The following is an 18,445-nucleotide window of genomic DNA, read 5'->3' as shown; positions in this document are numbered from 1 at the left end:
TTAGCTTAGCCTTGAGATGATTTACCAGCTGTTCTTCTAGGTAAGAAATGAACTGCTTGTAAATCTCTCTAATTAACCATTAATAGATTTGAATTCTGTGAATTAAGCCATTGTGCTCTTTCCTAGTTAACTAGCAACACTGTAGACATAAATATATAAATAATGTCTCTCCTTCTGCTGAATTACCATATTGAAGTTAGTAAAGAAACTGAGTCTTAGCCTAGGAAACCTTACCTGTTCAGTTCCAATACTAAGCCTATTAAACATTTTTAAGGAGAAAAGGAATCTTTGAGAAAATCATTATAAGGCATGAAACAGAAATTTATAGAGTTCAGAGAGAAAACTACCATGTATGGCAGTAAAGCCGAAAGAATTTTTAGCAACAAAAACATACACTGGAGCGCCAGGAAAAGAGTTCAAAAGATTTTTACATAAAACGATCAGATACGGGCAAACAGATTTATGTACCAAGAGGCTCATCATGGTATTTTTGTATAATTGCAAAATCACTGGAAACAAACTAAATTTCTAAAACTAGGCGATTTGTTAAATAAAAACCATTATATGGACACTAAAAACTATGTTTTGAAAAATACTTAGTGATGTGGGAAAAATGTTAATAACATCATTAAATTTAAAAAGTTTAAAAAAGCAAATATGTTATAATTTTTAATAACAGATTTATTGAGATATAATTCACATATTTGAAGTGTATAATTCAGTGGTCTTTAGTACACTCAGAATTGAGCAACCATAACGTCAGTCAATTATAGAACATTTTCATCATCTCTAAAAGAAATCTTACATTCACTAGCAGTCATTTGGTATGATACAGTTTTTATCGAAAGTATATAGTTATGGTATATCTACATAATGGAATATTATTTGACAATTAAAAAAGTACTGACACATGCTACAACATGGATGAACCTTGAAAACATGCTAAATGAATTAATCCAGTCACAAAAGACCACATATTGTATAATTCCATTTATATGAAATGGCCAGAATAGGTAAATATAGAGAAAGTAGATTAGTGGTTGTCTAGGGCTGAGGTTGCTGGTGGTTATGAGTAAATGGGAAGTGTTTGCTAATTGGGATTTCTTTCTGGAGTCAGGAAAGTGTTCTAAAATTGATTGTGGTGATCTTCATAATCCTGTGAATATACTAAAACCACTGAATTGCAAACGTTAATGGATAAATTGTATGGTATGAGAATTGTCTCAATAAGCTGCTTTAAAAAGTACATAGGTATATATATATATATATATATATAGAAAAAAATCTGGGAAGGTATTAAAAAGGTTAATATTATCTTTGTGCAGAAGAATTATAGATGATTTGTTTTACTTATTTTCTAATTTTTCTATAGTAATCACATATTAGTTGCATATTAAACAATTATTTTTAAAAACCACTGATTGGCTATTTGATGATTTTAAGGAATTACTGTTATTTTTTTAAGGTATGAGAATAGTATTGTGGCTATGTTGTATAAAAAAAGAAAAGAACTGTCATTTCCCAGAGACACACACACAGATGAAATGATCGATGTCAGAGGGATGATACAAGGGGTATACTATACGTGGGACAAGACTGGCTACGAAATGGAAATTGTTAAAGCGGGGTGATTATTTATATTTATATTATTTATAAATAAATATATCTTTCTATATCCTTTTGTAGATGTTTGAAATTTTCTACAATAAATAAGTCAAAAAGAAGGTAGGTTACAAATAGGAGAGTACAGTTCCACTTTGTTTTTTGTTTTTTTTTAAAGTGGTAAAAACAGATTTTATTTAGAAGCTATTGCAATACGGGAAAAGAGACCTCAGTCTAGAACTGGGGTCAATTCCAAAGACAGCATGGGCAAGTGGGGATTTATACCACTTTGGCTTTTAAAAACAGTTGTGACCTAAATGTCCATGGACAGATGAATGGATAAAGAAGATGTGGTACATATACACAATGGAACACTACTCAACCATAAAAAAGAACGAAATAATGTCATTTGCAGCAACATGGATGCAACTAGAGATTATCATACTAAGTGAAGTAAGTCAGAAAGAGAAAGACAAATACCATAGGGTATCACTTATATGTGGAATCTAAAATATGACACAAATGAACCTATTTATGAAACAGAAACAAAATCAGGGACATAGATGATAGACTGGTGATTGCCAAGGGGGAGGGAGGTGGGAGAGGGTAGGAGTGGGAGTCTGGGATTAGGAGATGTAAACTGTTATATACAGAATGGATAAACAACAAGGTCCTACTGTATAGCACAGGCAACTATATTCAATATCCTGTGATAAACCATAATGGAAAAGAATATGAAAAAGAATGTATATATATATATAACTTGAGTCACTTTGCTGTATAGCAGTAATTAACACAACAGTGTAATTCAACTATACTTCAATAAAAAAATAAACAGTTGTGTGTGTATATGAATATAAATGATCAGAATGCGTACACACTATTGATTCTCTTTGGGTAGTGGCATTATGGATGACAGTATTTTGTTCTATGTGCTTTTAAAATATTTTTCAAGTTTTCTACAATGACTACATGTTGGTTTGGTGATAGGTAAAAAATCCGCCCTCCTAAAAAAAAAAGTTTGCTTGTGTCCAAACAGTCCCCTAAATAATAACACATTATGATAACACATAATGAAGTGCAAATGTTTCCTCTGGGTTCACAGCCCCAAGGCAGTCAGGAAAAACCATGAATTGCTTGAGCAGGTCTACTAGAGCAAGTCACTTGGATCTATGCCCTAGGGAACCTCAGAGCCACAGTACACGGACATTTCAGAAGCTGCCCAGACTGTGTGGGTATGATCTGGAGCATTCACAAAACCATTCACAAAGTGGATGGTTTACAAAAAAAACAAAAACAAAAACCAAAAATCCTTGGGTGAGAAATGGAGATACTATCAAGCTTATTTCAAATTTAGATTGCCTTTGATGTCATCATCTAGATAAGTAATTTTTAAAAAGAAATTTATAGTGAATTGGGGATGAATAGTGCACATTAAAAAAACAAGAAAGAGAGAGAGAGAATGCTAAGACAAATTCCCTTTTACTACAGTTGCAAGCAAGCTTCCAAAGAACGTGGTATTTAGGGGCATAAAAATGGAACAATAATAACTCACCACACACACACACACACAAATCTTTCCCCAAACAATTCAAAAGTAGGTAAGCAAAAGGTAGTAGGTGTTCCAGAGACTTACTCAAACTCTTAGAAAAGATGAAAAGGGAAGTTTTTCTATACAATATAACTATCACATGAAATTACCTTAATAGGGAAAATCAAATCCAATTATGGTGATGCTAGAAGATGACATGGACAAAGCAATCGATCTCCATGAAACCTCTCTCTCTCTCTGCTAACATTTCTAAATCTTTTGCTTCTATCACATACTTAGATTGCATTTCTTTGTAAATATCTTATCTCCTCTAGTAGATTTTAAACCTCCTGAATGCAAAAATCAAGTCTTTGAATCCTGAGAAAGTTTTGCAACATTGTAGGCAATTAATCAATGGTCCAAATCATTAAAAATTTGTAATATCAATGAAAGGACATAATCATGAATGACATATTATACCATTTTCAAATAATTCATAGACAATCCAAGAAAAAACAGGTATATCATGGTCACATGGTAAGAGAAAATGCATGCCTAAAGATAAATCAATAATAGCCAGGAACCCCCTTTTAAATAGATTAGATGTTGGAAGAAAGGGGGTTGTTATATATAGTGCCAGTAAGTGTTCTTGAAAAACATCCCATTCTGCAAAATTATGCACTAAAAATAATAGGACTTATAATAATGTAGGGTTGGGACAGACTATTCAACATCTACTAAACTCTGTAATTAGAGCACTAACAAAAACATTAAAAATACTACTTAAATTACTAGCAAGTTAAATCTCTACTGGTGAGTGCACCTAGCATCCTTAGTGGCCTTAATCCCCAGAGACTCCTGCTTCTATGAGATGTCGGTCCTGGAGGGTATTCATTTCCACTAGATATTATTTTCATAAAAATTAGCCCAAGGATATTAACCCATTTTTTCATTAATCCATTGTTTAAATACAGGGGGAAATGTCTCTGCAGCTTCTTTATTTGCACCTGCAGCATTTCATATAAGGCACTCCTTGCATAAAAGAAAGATATCTCGAGAGTTTAGAAGGATGGGACTGGAGTCGGAAGACAACTGCTCAGACTGCCAGAGCACCCCGGTCACTGTTCCTCACTGGATGCTTAGAGGGCTAAATCAAGAGTGTTGGAGGAGGAACTGTAGAGCTGGGCTTCTTCCTGGACCTGGACTTACCTCTTCAATGGCTAGGTGGCTGACAGAGTCTTGGTGCTCCAGCCGGGTGTCAGGCCTGAGCCTCTGAGGTGGGAGAGCCGAGTTCAGGACATTGGGCCACCAGAGACCTCCCGGTCCCACGTAATATCAAATGGCAAAAGCTCTCTGAGATCTCCAACTCAACACTAAGACCCAGCTCCACTCAACGACCAGCAAGCTACAGTGCTGGACACCCTAGGCCAAACAACTAGCAAGACAGGAACACAACCCCATCCATTAGCAGAGAGGCTGCCTAAAATCATAATAAGTTCACAGACACCTCCAAACACACCACCAGATGTGGTTCTGCCCACCAGAAAGACAAGAGCCAGCCTCATCCACCAGAACACAGGCACTAGTCCCCTCCACCAAGAAGCCTACACAACCCACTGAACCAACCTTACCCACTGGGGGCAGACACCAAAAACAACAGAAACTACAAACCTGCAGCCTGCAAAAAGAAGACCCCAAACACAGTAAGTTAAGCAAAATGAGAAGACAGAGAAACACACAGCAGATGAAGGAGCAAGGTAAAAACCCACCAGACCAAACAAATGAAGAGGAAATAGGCAGCCTACCTGGAAAGAATTCAGAGTAATGATAGTAAAGATGATCCAAAATCTTGGAAATAGAGTGGAGAAAATACAAGAAACGATTAACAAGGACCTAGAAGAACTAAAGAGCAAACAAACAAAGATGAACAACACAATAAATGAAATTAAAAATTCTCTAGAAGGGATCAATAGCAGAATAACTGAGGCAGAAGAACGGAGAAGTGACCTGGAAGATAAAATAGTGGAAATAACTACTGCAGAGCAGAATAAAGAAAAAAGAATGAAAAGAATTGAGGACAGTCTCAGAGACCTCTGGGACAACATTAAATGCACCAACATTCGAATTATAGGGGTCCCAGAAGAAGAGAAAAAGAAAGGGACTGAGAAAATATTTGAAGAGATTATAGTTGAAAACTTCCCTAATATGGGAAAGGAAACAGTCAATTAAGTCCAGGAAGCAGAGAGAGTCCCATACAGGATAAATCCAAGGAGAAACATGCCAAGACACGTATTAATCAAGCTATCAAAAATTAAATACAGGGCTTCCCTGGTGGCACAGTGGTTGAGAATCCGCCTGCCAATGCAGGGGACACGGGTTCGAGCCCTGGTCCGGGAGGATCCCAATGCCGTGGAGCAACTAGGCCCGTGCGCCACAACTGCTGAGCCTGTGCTCTGGGGTCCGCGAGCCACAACTACTGAAGCCCGCGCGCCTAGAGCCCGTGCTCTGCAACGAGAGGCTACCGCAATGAGGGGCTTGTGCACTGCAACGAAGAGTAGCCCCTGCAGGCCACAACTAGAGAAAGACCACGTGCAGCAACAAAGACACGATGCGGCCAAAAATAAATAAATTAATTAAAAAAATTAAATACAAAGAAAAAATATTAAAAGCAGCAAGGGAAAAGCAACAAGTAACATACAAGGGAATCTCCATAAGATTAACAGCTGATCTTTCAGCAGAAACTCTGCAAGCCAGAAGGGAGTGGCAGGACATATTTAAAGTGATGAAAGAGAAAAACTTACAACCAACATTACTCTACCCAGCAAGGATCTCATTCAGATTTGATGGGGAAATTAAAACCTTTACAGACAAGCAAAAGCTAAGAGAATTCAGCACCACCAAACCAGCTCTACAACAAATCCTAAAGGAACTTCTCTAGGCAGGAAACACAGATAAAGGAAAAGACAAACCCAAATAACAAACCCAAAATGATTAAGAAAATGGTAATAGGAACACACATATCGATAACTACCTTAACTGTAAATGGATTAAATGCTCCAACCGTAAGACACAGACTGGCTGAATGGATACAAAAACAAGACCCATATATATGCTGTCTACAAGAGACCCACTTCAGACCTAGGGACACATACCAACTGAAAGTGAGGGGATGGAAAAAGATATTCCATGCAAATGGAAATCACAAGAAAGTTGGAGTAGCACTTCTCATATCAGACAAAATAGACTTTAAAAATAAAGGCTATTAAAAGAGACAAAGAAGGACACTACATAATGATCAAGGGATCAATCCAAGAAGAAGATATAACAATTGTAAATATTTATGCACCCAAAATAGGAGCACCTCAATACTTAAGGCAAATGCTAACAGCCATAAAAGGGGAAATCGACAGTAACACAATCATAGTAGGGGACTTTAACACCCCACTTTCACCAATGGACAGATCATCCAAAATGAAAATAAATAGGAAACACAAGCTTTAAATGATACATTAAACAAGATGGACTTAACAGATATTTATAGGACATTCGATCCCAAAACAACACAATACTTTCTTCTCAAGTGCTCATGGAACATTCTCCAAGATAGACCATATCGTGGGTCACAAATCAAGCCTTGGTAAATTTAAGAAAATTGAAATCGTATGAAGTATCTTTTCTGACCTCAACGCTATGAGACTAGATATCACTTACAGGAAAAAATCTGTAAAAAATACAAACACATGGAGACTAAACAATATACTACTAAATAACCAAGAGATCAGCGAAGAAATCAAAGAGGAAATAAAAAAATACCTAGAAACAAATGACAATGAAAACACGACAACCCAAAACCTACAGGATGCAGCCAAAGCAGTTCTAAGAGGGAAGTTTATAGCAACACAATCCTACCTTAAGAAACAAGAAACATCTCAAATAAACAACCTAACCTTACACCTAAAGCAATTAGAGAAAGAAGAACAAAAAAACTCCAAAATTAGCAGAAGGAAAGAAATCATAAAGATCAGATCAGAAATAAATGAAAAAGAAATGAAGGAAATGATAGCAAAATCAATAAAACTAAAAGCTGGTTCTTTGAGAAGATAAACAAAATTGATAAACCATTAGCCAGACCCATCAAGAAAAAAAGGGAGAAGACTCAAATCAATAGAATTAGGAGAAGTAACAACTGACACTGCAGAAATACAAAGGATCATGAGAGATTACTACAAGCAACTATATGCCAATAAAATGGACAACCTGGAAGAAATGGACAAATTCTTAGATATGCACAACCTTCCGAGACTGAACCAGGAAGAAATAGAAAATATAAACAGACCAATCACAAGCACTGAAATTGAAACTGTGATTAAAAATCTTCCAGCAAACAAAAGCCCAGGACCAGATGGCTTCACAGGCAAGTTCTGTCAAACATTTAGAGAAGAGCTAACACCTATCCTTCTCAAACTCTTCCAAAATATAGCAGAGGGAGGAACACTCCCAAACTCATTCTATGAGGCCACCATCACCCTGATACCAAAACCAAAGATGTCACAAAAAAAAAAACTACAGACCAATAACACTGATGAACATAGATGCAAAAATCCTCCACAAAATATTAGGAAACATAATCCAACAGCACATTAAAAGGATCATACACCATGATCAAGTGGGGTTTATCCCAGGAATGCAAGGATTCTTCAATATATGCAAATCAATCAATGTGATAAACCATATTAACAAACTGAAGGAGAAAAACCATATGATCATCTCAATAGATGCAGAAGAAGCTTTCAACAAAATTGAACACCCATTTATGATAAAAAACCCTCCAGAAAGTAGGCATAGAGGGAACCTACCTCAACATAATAAAGGCCATATATGACAAACCCATAGCTAACATCGTTCTCAATGGTGAAAAACTGAAACCATTTCCGCTAAGATCAGGAACAAGACAAGGTTGCCCACTCTCACCACTATTATTCAACATAGTTTTCGAAGTTTTAGCCACAGCAATCAGAGAAGAAAAAGAAATAAAAGGAATCCAAATCGGAAAAGAAGTAAAACTGTCACTGTTTGCAGATGACATGATACTATACATAGAGAATCCCAAAGATGCTACCAGAAAACTACTAGAGCCAATCAATGAATTTGGTAAAGTAGTATGATATAAAATTAATGCACAGATATCTCTTGAATTCCTATACACTAATGATGAAAAATCTGAAAGAGAAAAAAGGAAACACTCCCATTTACCACTGCAACAAAAGGAATAAAATACCTAGGAATAAACCTACCTAAGGAGACAAAAGACCTGTACTCAGAGAATTATAAGACATTGATGAAAGAAATTAAAGATGATACCAACAGATGGAGAGATACACCATGTTCTTGGATTGGAAGAATCAACACTGTGAAAATGACTATACTACCCAAAGCAATCTACAGATTCAATGCAATCCCTATCAAACTACCAATGGCCTTTTTCACAGAACTAGAACAAAAAATTTCATAATTTGTATGGAAACACAAAAGACCCCGAATAGCCAAAGCAATCTTGAGAAAGAAAAACGGAGCTGGAGGAATCAGGCTCCTGGACTTCAGACTATACTACAAATCTGCAGTAATCAAGACAGTATGGTACTGGCACAAAAACAGAAATATAGATCAATGGAACAGGAAAGAAAGCCCAGAGATAAACCCACGCACATATGGTCACCTTGTCTTTGGTAAAGGAGGCAAGAATATACAATGGAGAAAAGACAGCCTCTTCAATAAGTGGTGCTGGGAAAACTGGACAGCTACATGTGAAAGAATGAAATTAGAACACTCCCTAACACCATACACGAAAATAAACTCAAAATGGATTAAAGACCTAAATGTAAGGCCAGACACTATAAAACTCTTAGAGGAAAACATAGCCAGAACACTCTATGACATACATCACAGCAAGATCCTTTTAGACCCACCTCCTAGAGAAATGGAAATAAAAACAAAAATAAACAAATGGGACCTAATGAAACTTAAAAGCTTTTGCACAGCAAAGGAAACCATAAACAAGACGAAAAGACAACCCTCAGAATGGGAGAAAATATTCGCAAACAAATCAACGGGCAAAGGATTAATCTACAAAATATACAGGCAGCTCAATATCAAAAAAACAAACAACCCAATCCAAAAATGGGCAGAAGACCTAAAAAGACATTTCTCCAAAGAAGATATACAGATTGCCAACAAACACATGAAAGGATGCTCAACATCACTGATCATTAGAGAAGTGCAAATCAACCCTACAATGAGTATCACGTCACACTGGTCAGAATGGCCATCATCAAAAAATCTACAAACAATAAATGCTGGAGAGGGTGTGGAGAAAAGGGAACCCTCTTGCACTCTTGGTGGGAATGTCAATTGATACAGCCACTATGGAGAACAGTATGGAGGTTCCTTAAAAAACTAAAAATAGAACTAGCATATGACACAGCAATCCCACTACTGGGCATATACCCTGAGAAAACCATAATTCAAAAAGAGTCATGTACAACAATGTTCATTGTAGCTCTATTTACAATAGCCAGAACATGGAGCAACCTAAGTGTCCATCAACAGATGAATGGATAAAGAAGATGTGGCACATATATACAATGGAATATTACTCAGCCGTAAAAAGAGACGAAATTGAGTTATTTGTAGTGAGGTGGATGGACCTACAGACTGTCACACAGAGTGAAGTAAGTCAGAAAGAGGAAAACAAATACCGTATGCTAACACATATATATGGAATCTAAAAAAAAGAAAGAAAAAAAATGGTTCTGAAGAACCTAGGGGCAGGACAGGTATAAAGATGCAGACGTAGAGAATGGACTTGAGGACATGGGGAGGGGGAAAGGTAAGCTGGGACGAAGTGAGAGAGTGGCATGGACTTATATACACTACCAAATGTAAAATAGATAGCTAGTGGGAAGCAGCCACATAGCACAGGGAAATCAGCTTGGTGCTTTGTGACCACCTAGAGGGGTGGGATAGGGAGGGCGGGAGGGAGTCTCAAGAGGGAGGAGATATGGGGATATATGTTTATGTATAGCTGATTCACTTTGTTATACAGCAGAAACTAACACACCACTGTAAAACAATTATACTCCAATAAAGATGTTAAAAAAAAAGGAAGATATTTCTGTAGATTTTCCTTTTTTTCCCTTATGTTCTTCCTATTTTGCTTCGTATTTAATTTTGAGAAAGCTTGTCTTGGATCGTTACAAAACATTTACTGTGCTGGGAAAAATCATGCTGGAACCAACACAACTTCTGGGTTAAGTTAACATCATTTCTAAATGCACGTGAAGTAATTATGGCAGAGAAACACATATGTTTGCCGGACAGACAGACTGGTAAATGGCTGACCCAGGTACTGGCATATGTGACCTGAGTTTGTAGTAGGAGTAGTTGTAATAGTTGTAATGATGACAGCTAGTAACATATACTTAGGCTCATTATGTGCCAGGCATGATGCTATAAACACTTAGTATGGATTATCTCCTTTATACACACAGACTCTATGAAGTAGATAAAGAAACAGATATTTAAAAAGATTAAATATTGATCTCTGCCCACGGTTACAAAGTTGTTAAGTGGTGAAGCTAGGATTTGAACCTAGATCTTTCTGACTCTAAGGCTTCAGCTTTTAATAACCACAATTAAATAATATTTCTCATCTAATGAAAGTGTGATGTGATTTTGCAGTAGTAAATGACAATGCAGCCCAATGGGCTTTATCCAGCTGGCATATGTAAACATAAATGTTCACGATGTGTGTACCTAGAAAACCACTGAACATTAGAGAGTGCTTATAATTTTTGCAGATTTCAACTTTCTGGCTAAGCTGGTGAGGGAAATCTTTGCACATGGCCAAAGGAGAATTCCAGAAGTGTGACACCTTCTCAGTTCTTTCCAGCTGAGTCAGAGGCTGCTGTGATGACTCAGGCTATGCGAGGGCCTTGGAATGGACACGCAGGCACACTCCTGAATTCCACACACGCAACAGACTGTATGGGGCGGGGGTGGAGGTAATTATGACCAGGGAGTTCATACCCAATGAGATCTAGGACTTCAAGCATGGATGCCAACCAAATAATTTTGGTGGAATTTTGACTTTTCATTTCAATTCTATTTAACAACTATGAATTATTCACTCACCACATGCCTGGAATTAACTATGCCAAGTGTTGGAGCTACAAAACGGAATAATCCATCAAGACCTCACACGCCCACGGAGCTAAATGTAGGCATTTCATTGAACCTACTCCATGCTGGGCACTCTTCTTGGCACTTTACATGTATTAACTCATTTAATTCTCACAACCCTATTCTATATGGACTAATGTTCTCCCTATTTTATAGATGATGAAACTGATGTGCAGAGAGGTTAAGAAACTTGCGGAGCAATTTGGACCTAGGATTTGAACCTAGGCTGTTTGAGTCTGGAACCTACGTTCTTAGCCTCTTCCCTAAACTCTCTGTAGTAGAGGGAGACAGAGAGGTTAAAAGTAATTGTAATGCGGGGCTTTAAGAAAAATTATAGACATATGTATACAATGGAATATTAGTAGAGGAGAAAGTGACTAACGTTGCCTCGGGTACTAGGGAGGATGGCAGTCTGGGAGGAGTGCCAGTTCAGCAAATCCTTTCTAGTGGATGTCAAATGGCTGTCAGGGACAGCAGATGAAACAGCACAGGCAAAGGCACGGAGGTGGGAAATGGCCTGGCGTGCCTGCAGGTTGCTATTGTTGAAATCGAAAGGCAGTAAGGGGGCTTCTCTGGTGGCGCAGTGGTTGAGAATCCGCCTGCCAACGCAGGGGACACGGGTTCGAGCCCTGGTCCGGGAAGATCCCACATGCCGCGGAGCACCTAAGCCCGCGCGCCACAACTACTGAGCCTGTGCTCTAGAGCCCGCGAGCCACAACTACTGAGCCCGTGCGCCACAACTACTGAGCCTGCGCTCTAGAGCCCGCGAGGCGCAACTACTGAAGCCCGCGTGCCTAAAGTCTGTACTCTGCAACAAGAGAAGCCACCGCAACGAGAAGCCCGCGCATCACAACGAAGAGTAGCCCCCGCTTGCCGCAATTAGAGAAAGCCCGTGCGCAGCAGCAAAGACCCAACGCAGCCAAAAATAAAGAAAGAGAGAAAGAAAAGAAAGGCAATAGGGTAGTCGGCAGGAGATGAGTGCATAGAAGGAGAGAGATCAAGGAGGGGAAGAACTTCATTCTGTGAACTTGCCACACCAAGGAGTTTATTTTCAGGTGGGAAATACTGAAATAGGTTTTAAACGGGGTGGTGCGGTAGTGGTAATGTAACACTCGATTTGCCCTTTTGAATCTAGCTGGGGTTGAGAGGTAAGGAAAGAGGGCGAAACCTACACATAGGGTCTCCCAGTGAGAAACCAAGGCGCCGGTGACGGGAATGGGGAAGGAAGGGTGAGTAGAGAGATTTTCTGAGGTCCACTGGACCTGTTGATTCAGGTGGGTGATTTGGGAGAGGAGGTTTGTTCATTAGAGTAACGCTTGATTCTCATGAAAGCCCTCACTATGTGATTTAAGTCAGCTCTACACCCTTGCCCAGGAATTTGGACTTAAAGGACACTACATTTATAGATGTATGGGACGTGACTGAGGTTAAATACCTAATTCTCAGTACCATTATTTTCACCTTCCTTCCTGTAGTGTCAAGAGCTCCCCACCCCCGGAAGAAAACAGCAATGCTTTACTCTGCTGCTGATTATGGGTTTCATAATATATCATACATGGTCCCAGAGCAACTCTGCCTATTAGCTGGGGATGCCCACTGACAGATAATTACCACCTGCTATTCCTGCACTGTAATAATGATCATTTATCTCCTTTTACCTTCTTTTTATTTAAAAAAAATTACTTATTTGGTTGCACAGGGTCTTAGCTGCAGCACGTGGGCTCCTTAGTTGTGGCATGCGAACTCTTAGTTGCGGCATGCGTGTGGGATCTAGTTCCCTAACCAGGGATTGAACCCAGACCCCCTTGCATTGGGATTGCGGAGTCTTATCCACTGCACTACCAGGGAAGTCCCCACCTTTTACCTTCTTTCTTGAAGTAACGTTCAAAGATGGATAAATTACCCTACTCTTAAGATCAGTGGAGCAAACCAAGAACCAAAAGCCAAAAAGGAGTTACATTTCCATGCTTACAGCCTCCTCCTCACCTTCAGCTGGTTGGCACCTGCCTCTCTGCTCTATCCCAGATACTAACGGGGAAGCTCTCGGGCTCTATGCAGCCCGAGGAATGTTTAGGAGCAGAGCCCACCCAGTGAAGGGCAAGGCCACAGCTGGGAAGATGACTCACACTGGATCCAGAGAGAAAACAAATGGTCTCAGAAATTTGGTGGTGATGGGTAACGGTGGGGGAGGAAGATACAGGGAGAAGGGGCCACTGCCTTTTTCAGGAAATTGGTTAGTGAAATAATTCTAGTGGGAAAAGAATTGTTAAAAAAAAAAAAAAAAAAGCCCACTTACTGACACAAGAAATCAGATCATTAAATCTTTCCTTAGGAAAGAGGGGGTTTTCCAGCCCACGGAAGTAGAGCTTTAGAACGCCAGCAACTGAGTTAATATCGTGGTTACTCTGCTCCTCAGCCAGAGGGTTTTCACCTAAAAAAAAAAAAAGAAAAATTAGTTACATGCACATTGCTTCTCTTTTTATCGCTGAACAAAAATATGTTTCTATACTCACACACACATTTCTATATATACATGTATCTTTTAATTACGTTTCATGGAAGATTATATGTTACTAAAATTAAAATAACTGGTTTAGATATCCTACCCCATGATTAACCTAAAAATAGTTGGTTAAAATAAAGCTTTTTTTTTTTTTTTTATCATATGCTACCAAATAATCCCTTACAAATTACCTAAATCTTAAAATAAAATATTGTGGGATTTATAATTGGACCCAGCTTTTTTTTTTTAAAGCTAAAATCTGTTATCTTAGGTTGACATAAATTCAAATACTATATTCTGTGTTTCTTATTCTACTGGGAAAAAGAAACAATATAGGTCTGTCTGGCTATGCTATATGGATCAGCAAAATTTATCAGAAATACTACAGGATTCACCTAATTGTGAATACCGACAATTAAATAAATATTTCTCAAAGTGGCATGGTGGTGTTCACAGCAGACTTGAAAGCTGCTTTCAGCAGTGGGAGATTTTGAAATCAGACAGAGGAATTTGAAAATGTACCTTCAGTACCAAGGAATTTGCATAAAAAGTGGAAAATTTAAAAATATATCACAAACATGAAATTATATTATTCTTTATGCTAAGCACTTTAAAATGATCAGGTAACTGACCTGGCTTGTCCAGCTCCCTGAGAATCAAACTGAAATAAAATCCTTAAGAAGTTCAACATAATGTGCAGCCTTAAATCAAACTCCGTTTTTTAATTCACAGGTCTGCTCTTCTAAAGTTCACAAAAACTGTACATTGAATTTTAACTTTTTTTTTTTGCCTCTTGGGGCAGCTTATTTTCAGGGACCTGTGGTTCCTTTTTCTCTGCTTCAAGGGCAGGAAATCATTGAATGGGAATTCACCAAAATATTCATATTTTTGCCCACTGTGAGAAAGTCTTACCCAAAGGGATCACAAACAAACAACATACCAGGGGAATGTTCAAGGAAAAATAATAAAGCATTTTTGCTTGCCAGTGGCTGGCACAGGAACCTGAGGCTTTACTGCATTTCAATTTATCTTGAATATGGTCCATGTAAGAGACTTGGACACTTAGCTCTTGAGAGGGGAGGCCGCTCGGCTCTACGCACTGTAAGAGGATTTGGAAGAGGAAAAACAATCTGGCTCCAAGTTCACCTCTTTACCCAAGGTTTCAAACCTGGCTCTGTGTCAAGTCTGGGTTAGGGCAAATGGGACCAAGAGGGGTTGCCTTGTCTCCAAGCCTTGATGCCCCTCCTTCTGCATCCTTGGCTTGACTTCCAAGCAGAGGCAGGAAGGTGCAGATGTATCCAGAAGCAGACACAATACAAATCATTATAACTGGAGAGCATTACTAGCTAAGAGCCACTACTGAAGAGTTAGGCACTTTCATGGATTATACCCAATTCTCACACCAGTCCTGGGATTCTGCAGATGAGGAAACCGAGGCCAAAATAAGAGATGAGTCACTTGACCCAAATCACATGATTAGTAAATGCAAGAGTGTGATTTGACTCTAGGTTCGCTTGATGCTAAAGTGTACGGTTTTGCTAATCATAATGTTTAGGAGGACTTATTTAGCCAATTGGGAATAAGAGTAAGGCTCCAACTAAAGTCACAGGGAAGGAGTCTGGGGATGGTAGTAAGAGCAAGGAGAGTTCCTGACAAAGGAAATAGACATGAAGCTGGGATGAGTCACCTCAAACATCTGCTATGCAGGCCCAGGGCTGTTCTTGCCACTCTTCTAGAATCTTTCATGAGCCACCTTTGACAAAGTGCTGAGGATTATCAATGCCAGTCCTAAACCAGGATACAAACCTCATAGGCTTTTCTAGACTTGATAACAAAGTCTTATGATTTTGGCTTCATTTCTTAGCTATTCTAAATAGATTCTTAACTCAACATCCACAACGAAATAAATGCAGAGAAAGGTTTTGAAGATATACAGAATAAGTATGCCACTTCACTCTACAGAAAATGATGACTTTTTAACAAGGTTTGCTTATAGGTGCAGACATGCAATTACCTCTCTCAAATGAATTTTTAATATCATTGACTTCCACCTGGGAACCAGACACTCTGAAAATCCCCTGATGCTGAAGACCTAAAGAGAACAGAAGGGAAAGAGCATGAAAGAACCCATCACGTCCTCCAGGTCCCCCTTTTCCCAACAATTAAGTATTAAAAGGAAAGACATATTTACTGAAATACTCCTAGTAATTATTGTTTAAAATAAGAATATTGCAGTTTAGGGCTTACCATAGAGATTGATGAACCGAATACAGCTTTCCACAATGAGGGGGATGATCTGTCCTGAGTCCTGGATAAAGAGATGGAAACCAGTTAACCGCAAAGAAGAGGCACAAATCACACATAATAATAAAGCTCATAGTTTAACCCTAGTTAAAGACTGACTTTTACTCTTTTAGATGATCATTGCCAAACACACTCCCTCTAAAATATTCCACAAGGGCCAAATACAAAATTATATTTAATCGAAGGTATGTTTCAGTTCTGGGGCAAACCAAATTAAATACATTGAAGGCAATCGTGTTTCAGCTTACTCTGCTGTGCCTAAAGATGTCAAGCTAATTCATCTTTTCTACTGTATGTGGGCTTACATATAGAAATGAATATATAAATCACTCATTTTTTAAAAGGTTATTTATAAAAGTAATTAATCTAATGGACCTGAAAAGAACTCTGTGTATTTTAAGCATAGCATCTCAGGACTGACTGACTGTACTAGTCACCAAACACAACCATTCAGCCATCTCAGGATCTTCTCTGTGGCATCCCTGAGAGTCCACCATCTAGATGATGACAGTTATAAAAGGGCTTACATGTTTCCAGATGCAATGATATGAGAGCTGCTCATAATGTGTCATGTATTTATTTAGTTAGCATCAGAACTTACTGATCCTTAGAGATTTTTCACTGTTATTTTTTCATGTTTTAAGGATGGAGAAAAAAATGGCACCAATGCACACCCCATTAGATCTCATTTTCTTAGAAGGAACATCTCTTAGCCTTCTTTCTCCACATCTCATAATATAGTCAGTGCACTCTACTGAGCAAATGTGAATTCTGGAAATGTATTAAGACATGTACAGGATGACAAATGAAATGAAGGAGCTGCTTACGTCACAGTGAAATATGTATCAATGCCATGCACTCCATGTACTTAAAAAAGGTTACCGACTATAGAGTTATTTTTCATGTTCTTTTCAGGCTCTGCTCTTTCAGGAATTAGAGCTTTAAGGTTAACATGGAGGTTCAAAATGATTAGCTGAAATCAGGCACTAATTCATGAGGAATTTTATTCTGCAACACTAGAAGAATTTGGTGGTCTCAATCAATTAGAACAATTCAGAATCCACTAACCTTTCCAATTAATCAACAGGGCAAGGAGTGGGAATAATGCCGTCCAGCAATCTCACTTTTTACCATTCCTAGAATGGGTAATATACTTCTTGAGGAATGGCTTCATTTTCGGTTTTAAGACAATCTAATCAGTGTATAAACCAGTTAACGGTTCAATTACTTCTGGAGCCTGCATTAAGTTTCTCTAATTAGTCAATTTGTTTCGGGAATGTAAACTTTATTAATTGTGGACCAGCTGGCTCAAGAATAGCCATATAATTACATCAAAACTTACTAAATATGAGAGGAGATTTTTCTTTAGGATACAAACTTTTTTTATGTGAACAATTCCTATAAAACTGTAATCTAAAAGAGCAACAAATATTTAAATGTAAATGATAAAAGGAGAATATTAGTTTGCAACTCAGCTGAACTTAAGATTAAAACAAAAAGAAAAACCAAGAATAAAAGGTTATTAAAAGGAAAATGTTTGCATTAAGAAAGTTCTAAATAAAAATGTGTTAGGTTTGTGTATTATTTAAAAAATATTTTCGTCTTCACATTTGCTTAGGCAACTGCTAATCTTTCAGCTATCATCACTATTTCATTCAGATATCATGAATTTTGGAGTCAAAAAGTAATGAATGTGCATGTTTTAACTTAATTTCATGGATGCCAGATACTTTGGTAGAAAATATTTTACAAGAAGTGAAGCGATGGGCTGTGCTCCATCAACCATTCAAACAAATCCCTTTGTGTCTCAGTTTCCCCATGGGAAACAGGAAAAATGGTGTTTTTCTCGCTGTCTCACAGTGATATTGTGGGGACCTCAACTGACTGAGCACTTTTCAGAAGTGTAGGGATCTCTGTATCCACTGTTTCACTGCTAGGACCAAAGATTCTTTAATATGCCATCTGGGACAAAGAGGAGCTCACATAAGTGAATTTTCCACGATCAGTGGTTTACTCCTCCTTTCGTGCCTAAATCTGGTTTCCTTTAACTGTTCTTAATGAAAAATCTTTTAAAAATATAATATGTGCTTTCCTATGACCTTAAGCAGTCATTCTTGTACTGTGCTATCAGATATAATGGAATCATACATCTGCTTCTTTGAGCTTTTCTATATTCTCCTTCTCTGCCAGGCCATCAGTAGCACAGCCCTGTGCTTTCATTTTATCATTCCCTCTCTCCATCTAGTTTGCCCCTGCTTGTGAGCCCT

The 18,445-nt window shown here is 38.2% G+C and overlaps 1 protein-coding gene across 1 annotated transcript in view; it reads right to left on the bottom strand.

Moving 5' to 3' along the window:
- The window catches only part of SRGAP1 (SLIT-ROBO Rho GTPase activating protein 1), a 274,898-nt gene that overhangs the window by 33,347 nt on the left and 223,106 nt on the right, over positions 1-18,445 (bottom strand). Inside the window, exons 13-15 of the mRNA XM_059936403.1 lie at positions 16,122-16,182; positions 15,889-15,966; positions 13,668-13,802 (exon numbers count right to left, since the gene is read on the bottom strand). Of these exons, the coding sequence (XP_059792386.1) occupies positions 13,668-13,802; positions 15,889-15,966; positions 16,122-16,182 (274 nt within the window). The remainder of the gene's footprint in view (positions 1-13,667; positions 13,803-15,888; positions 15,967-16,121; positions 16,183-18,445) is intronic.

This window comes from Balaenoptera ricei, chromosome 10 (assembly GCF_028023285.1).
Source record: "Balaenoptera ricei isolate mBalRic1 chromosome 10, mBalRic1.hap2, whole genome shotgun sequence".
Classification (NCBI taxonomy): Eukaryota; Metazoa; Chordata; class Mammalia; order Artiodactyla; family Balaenopteridae; genus Balaenoptera; species Balaenoptera ricei.
This window is presented reverse-complemented; position numbering and strand designations above follow the sequence as displayed.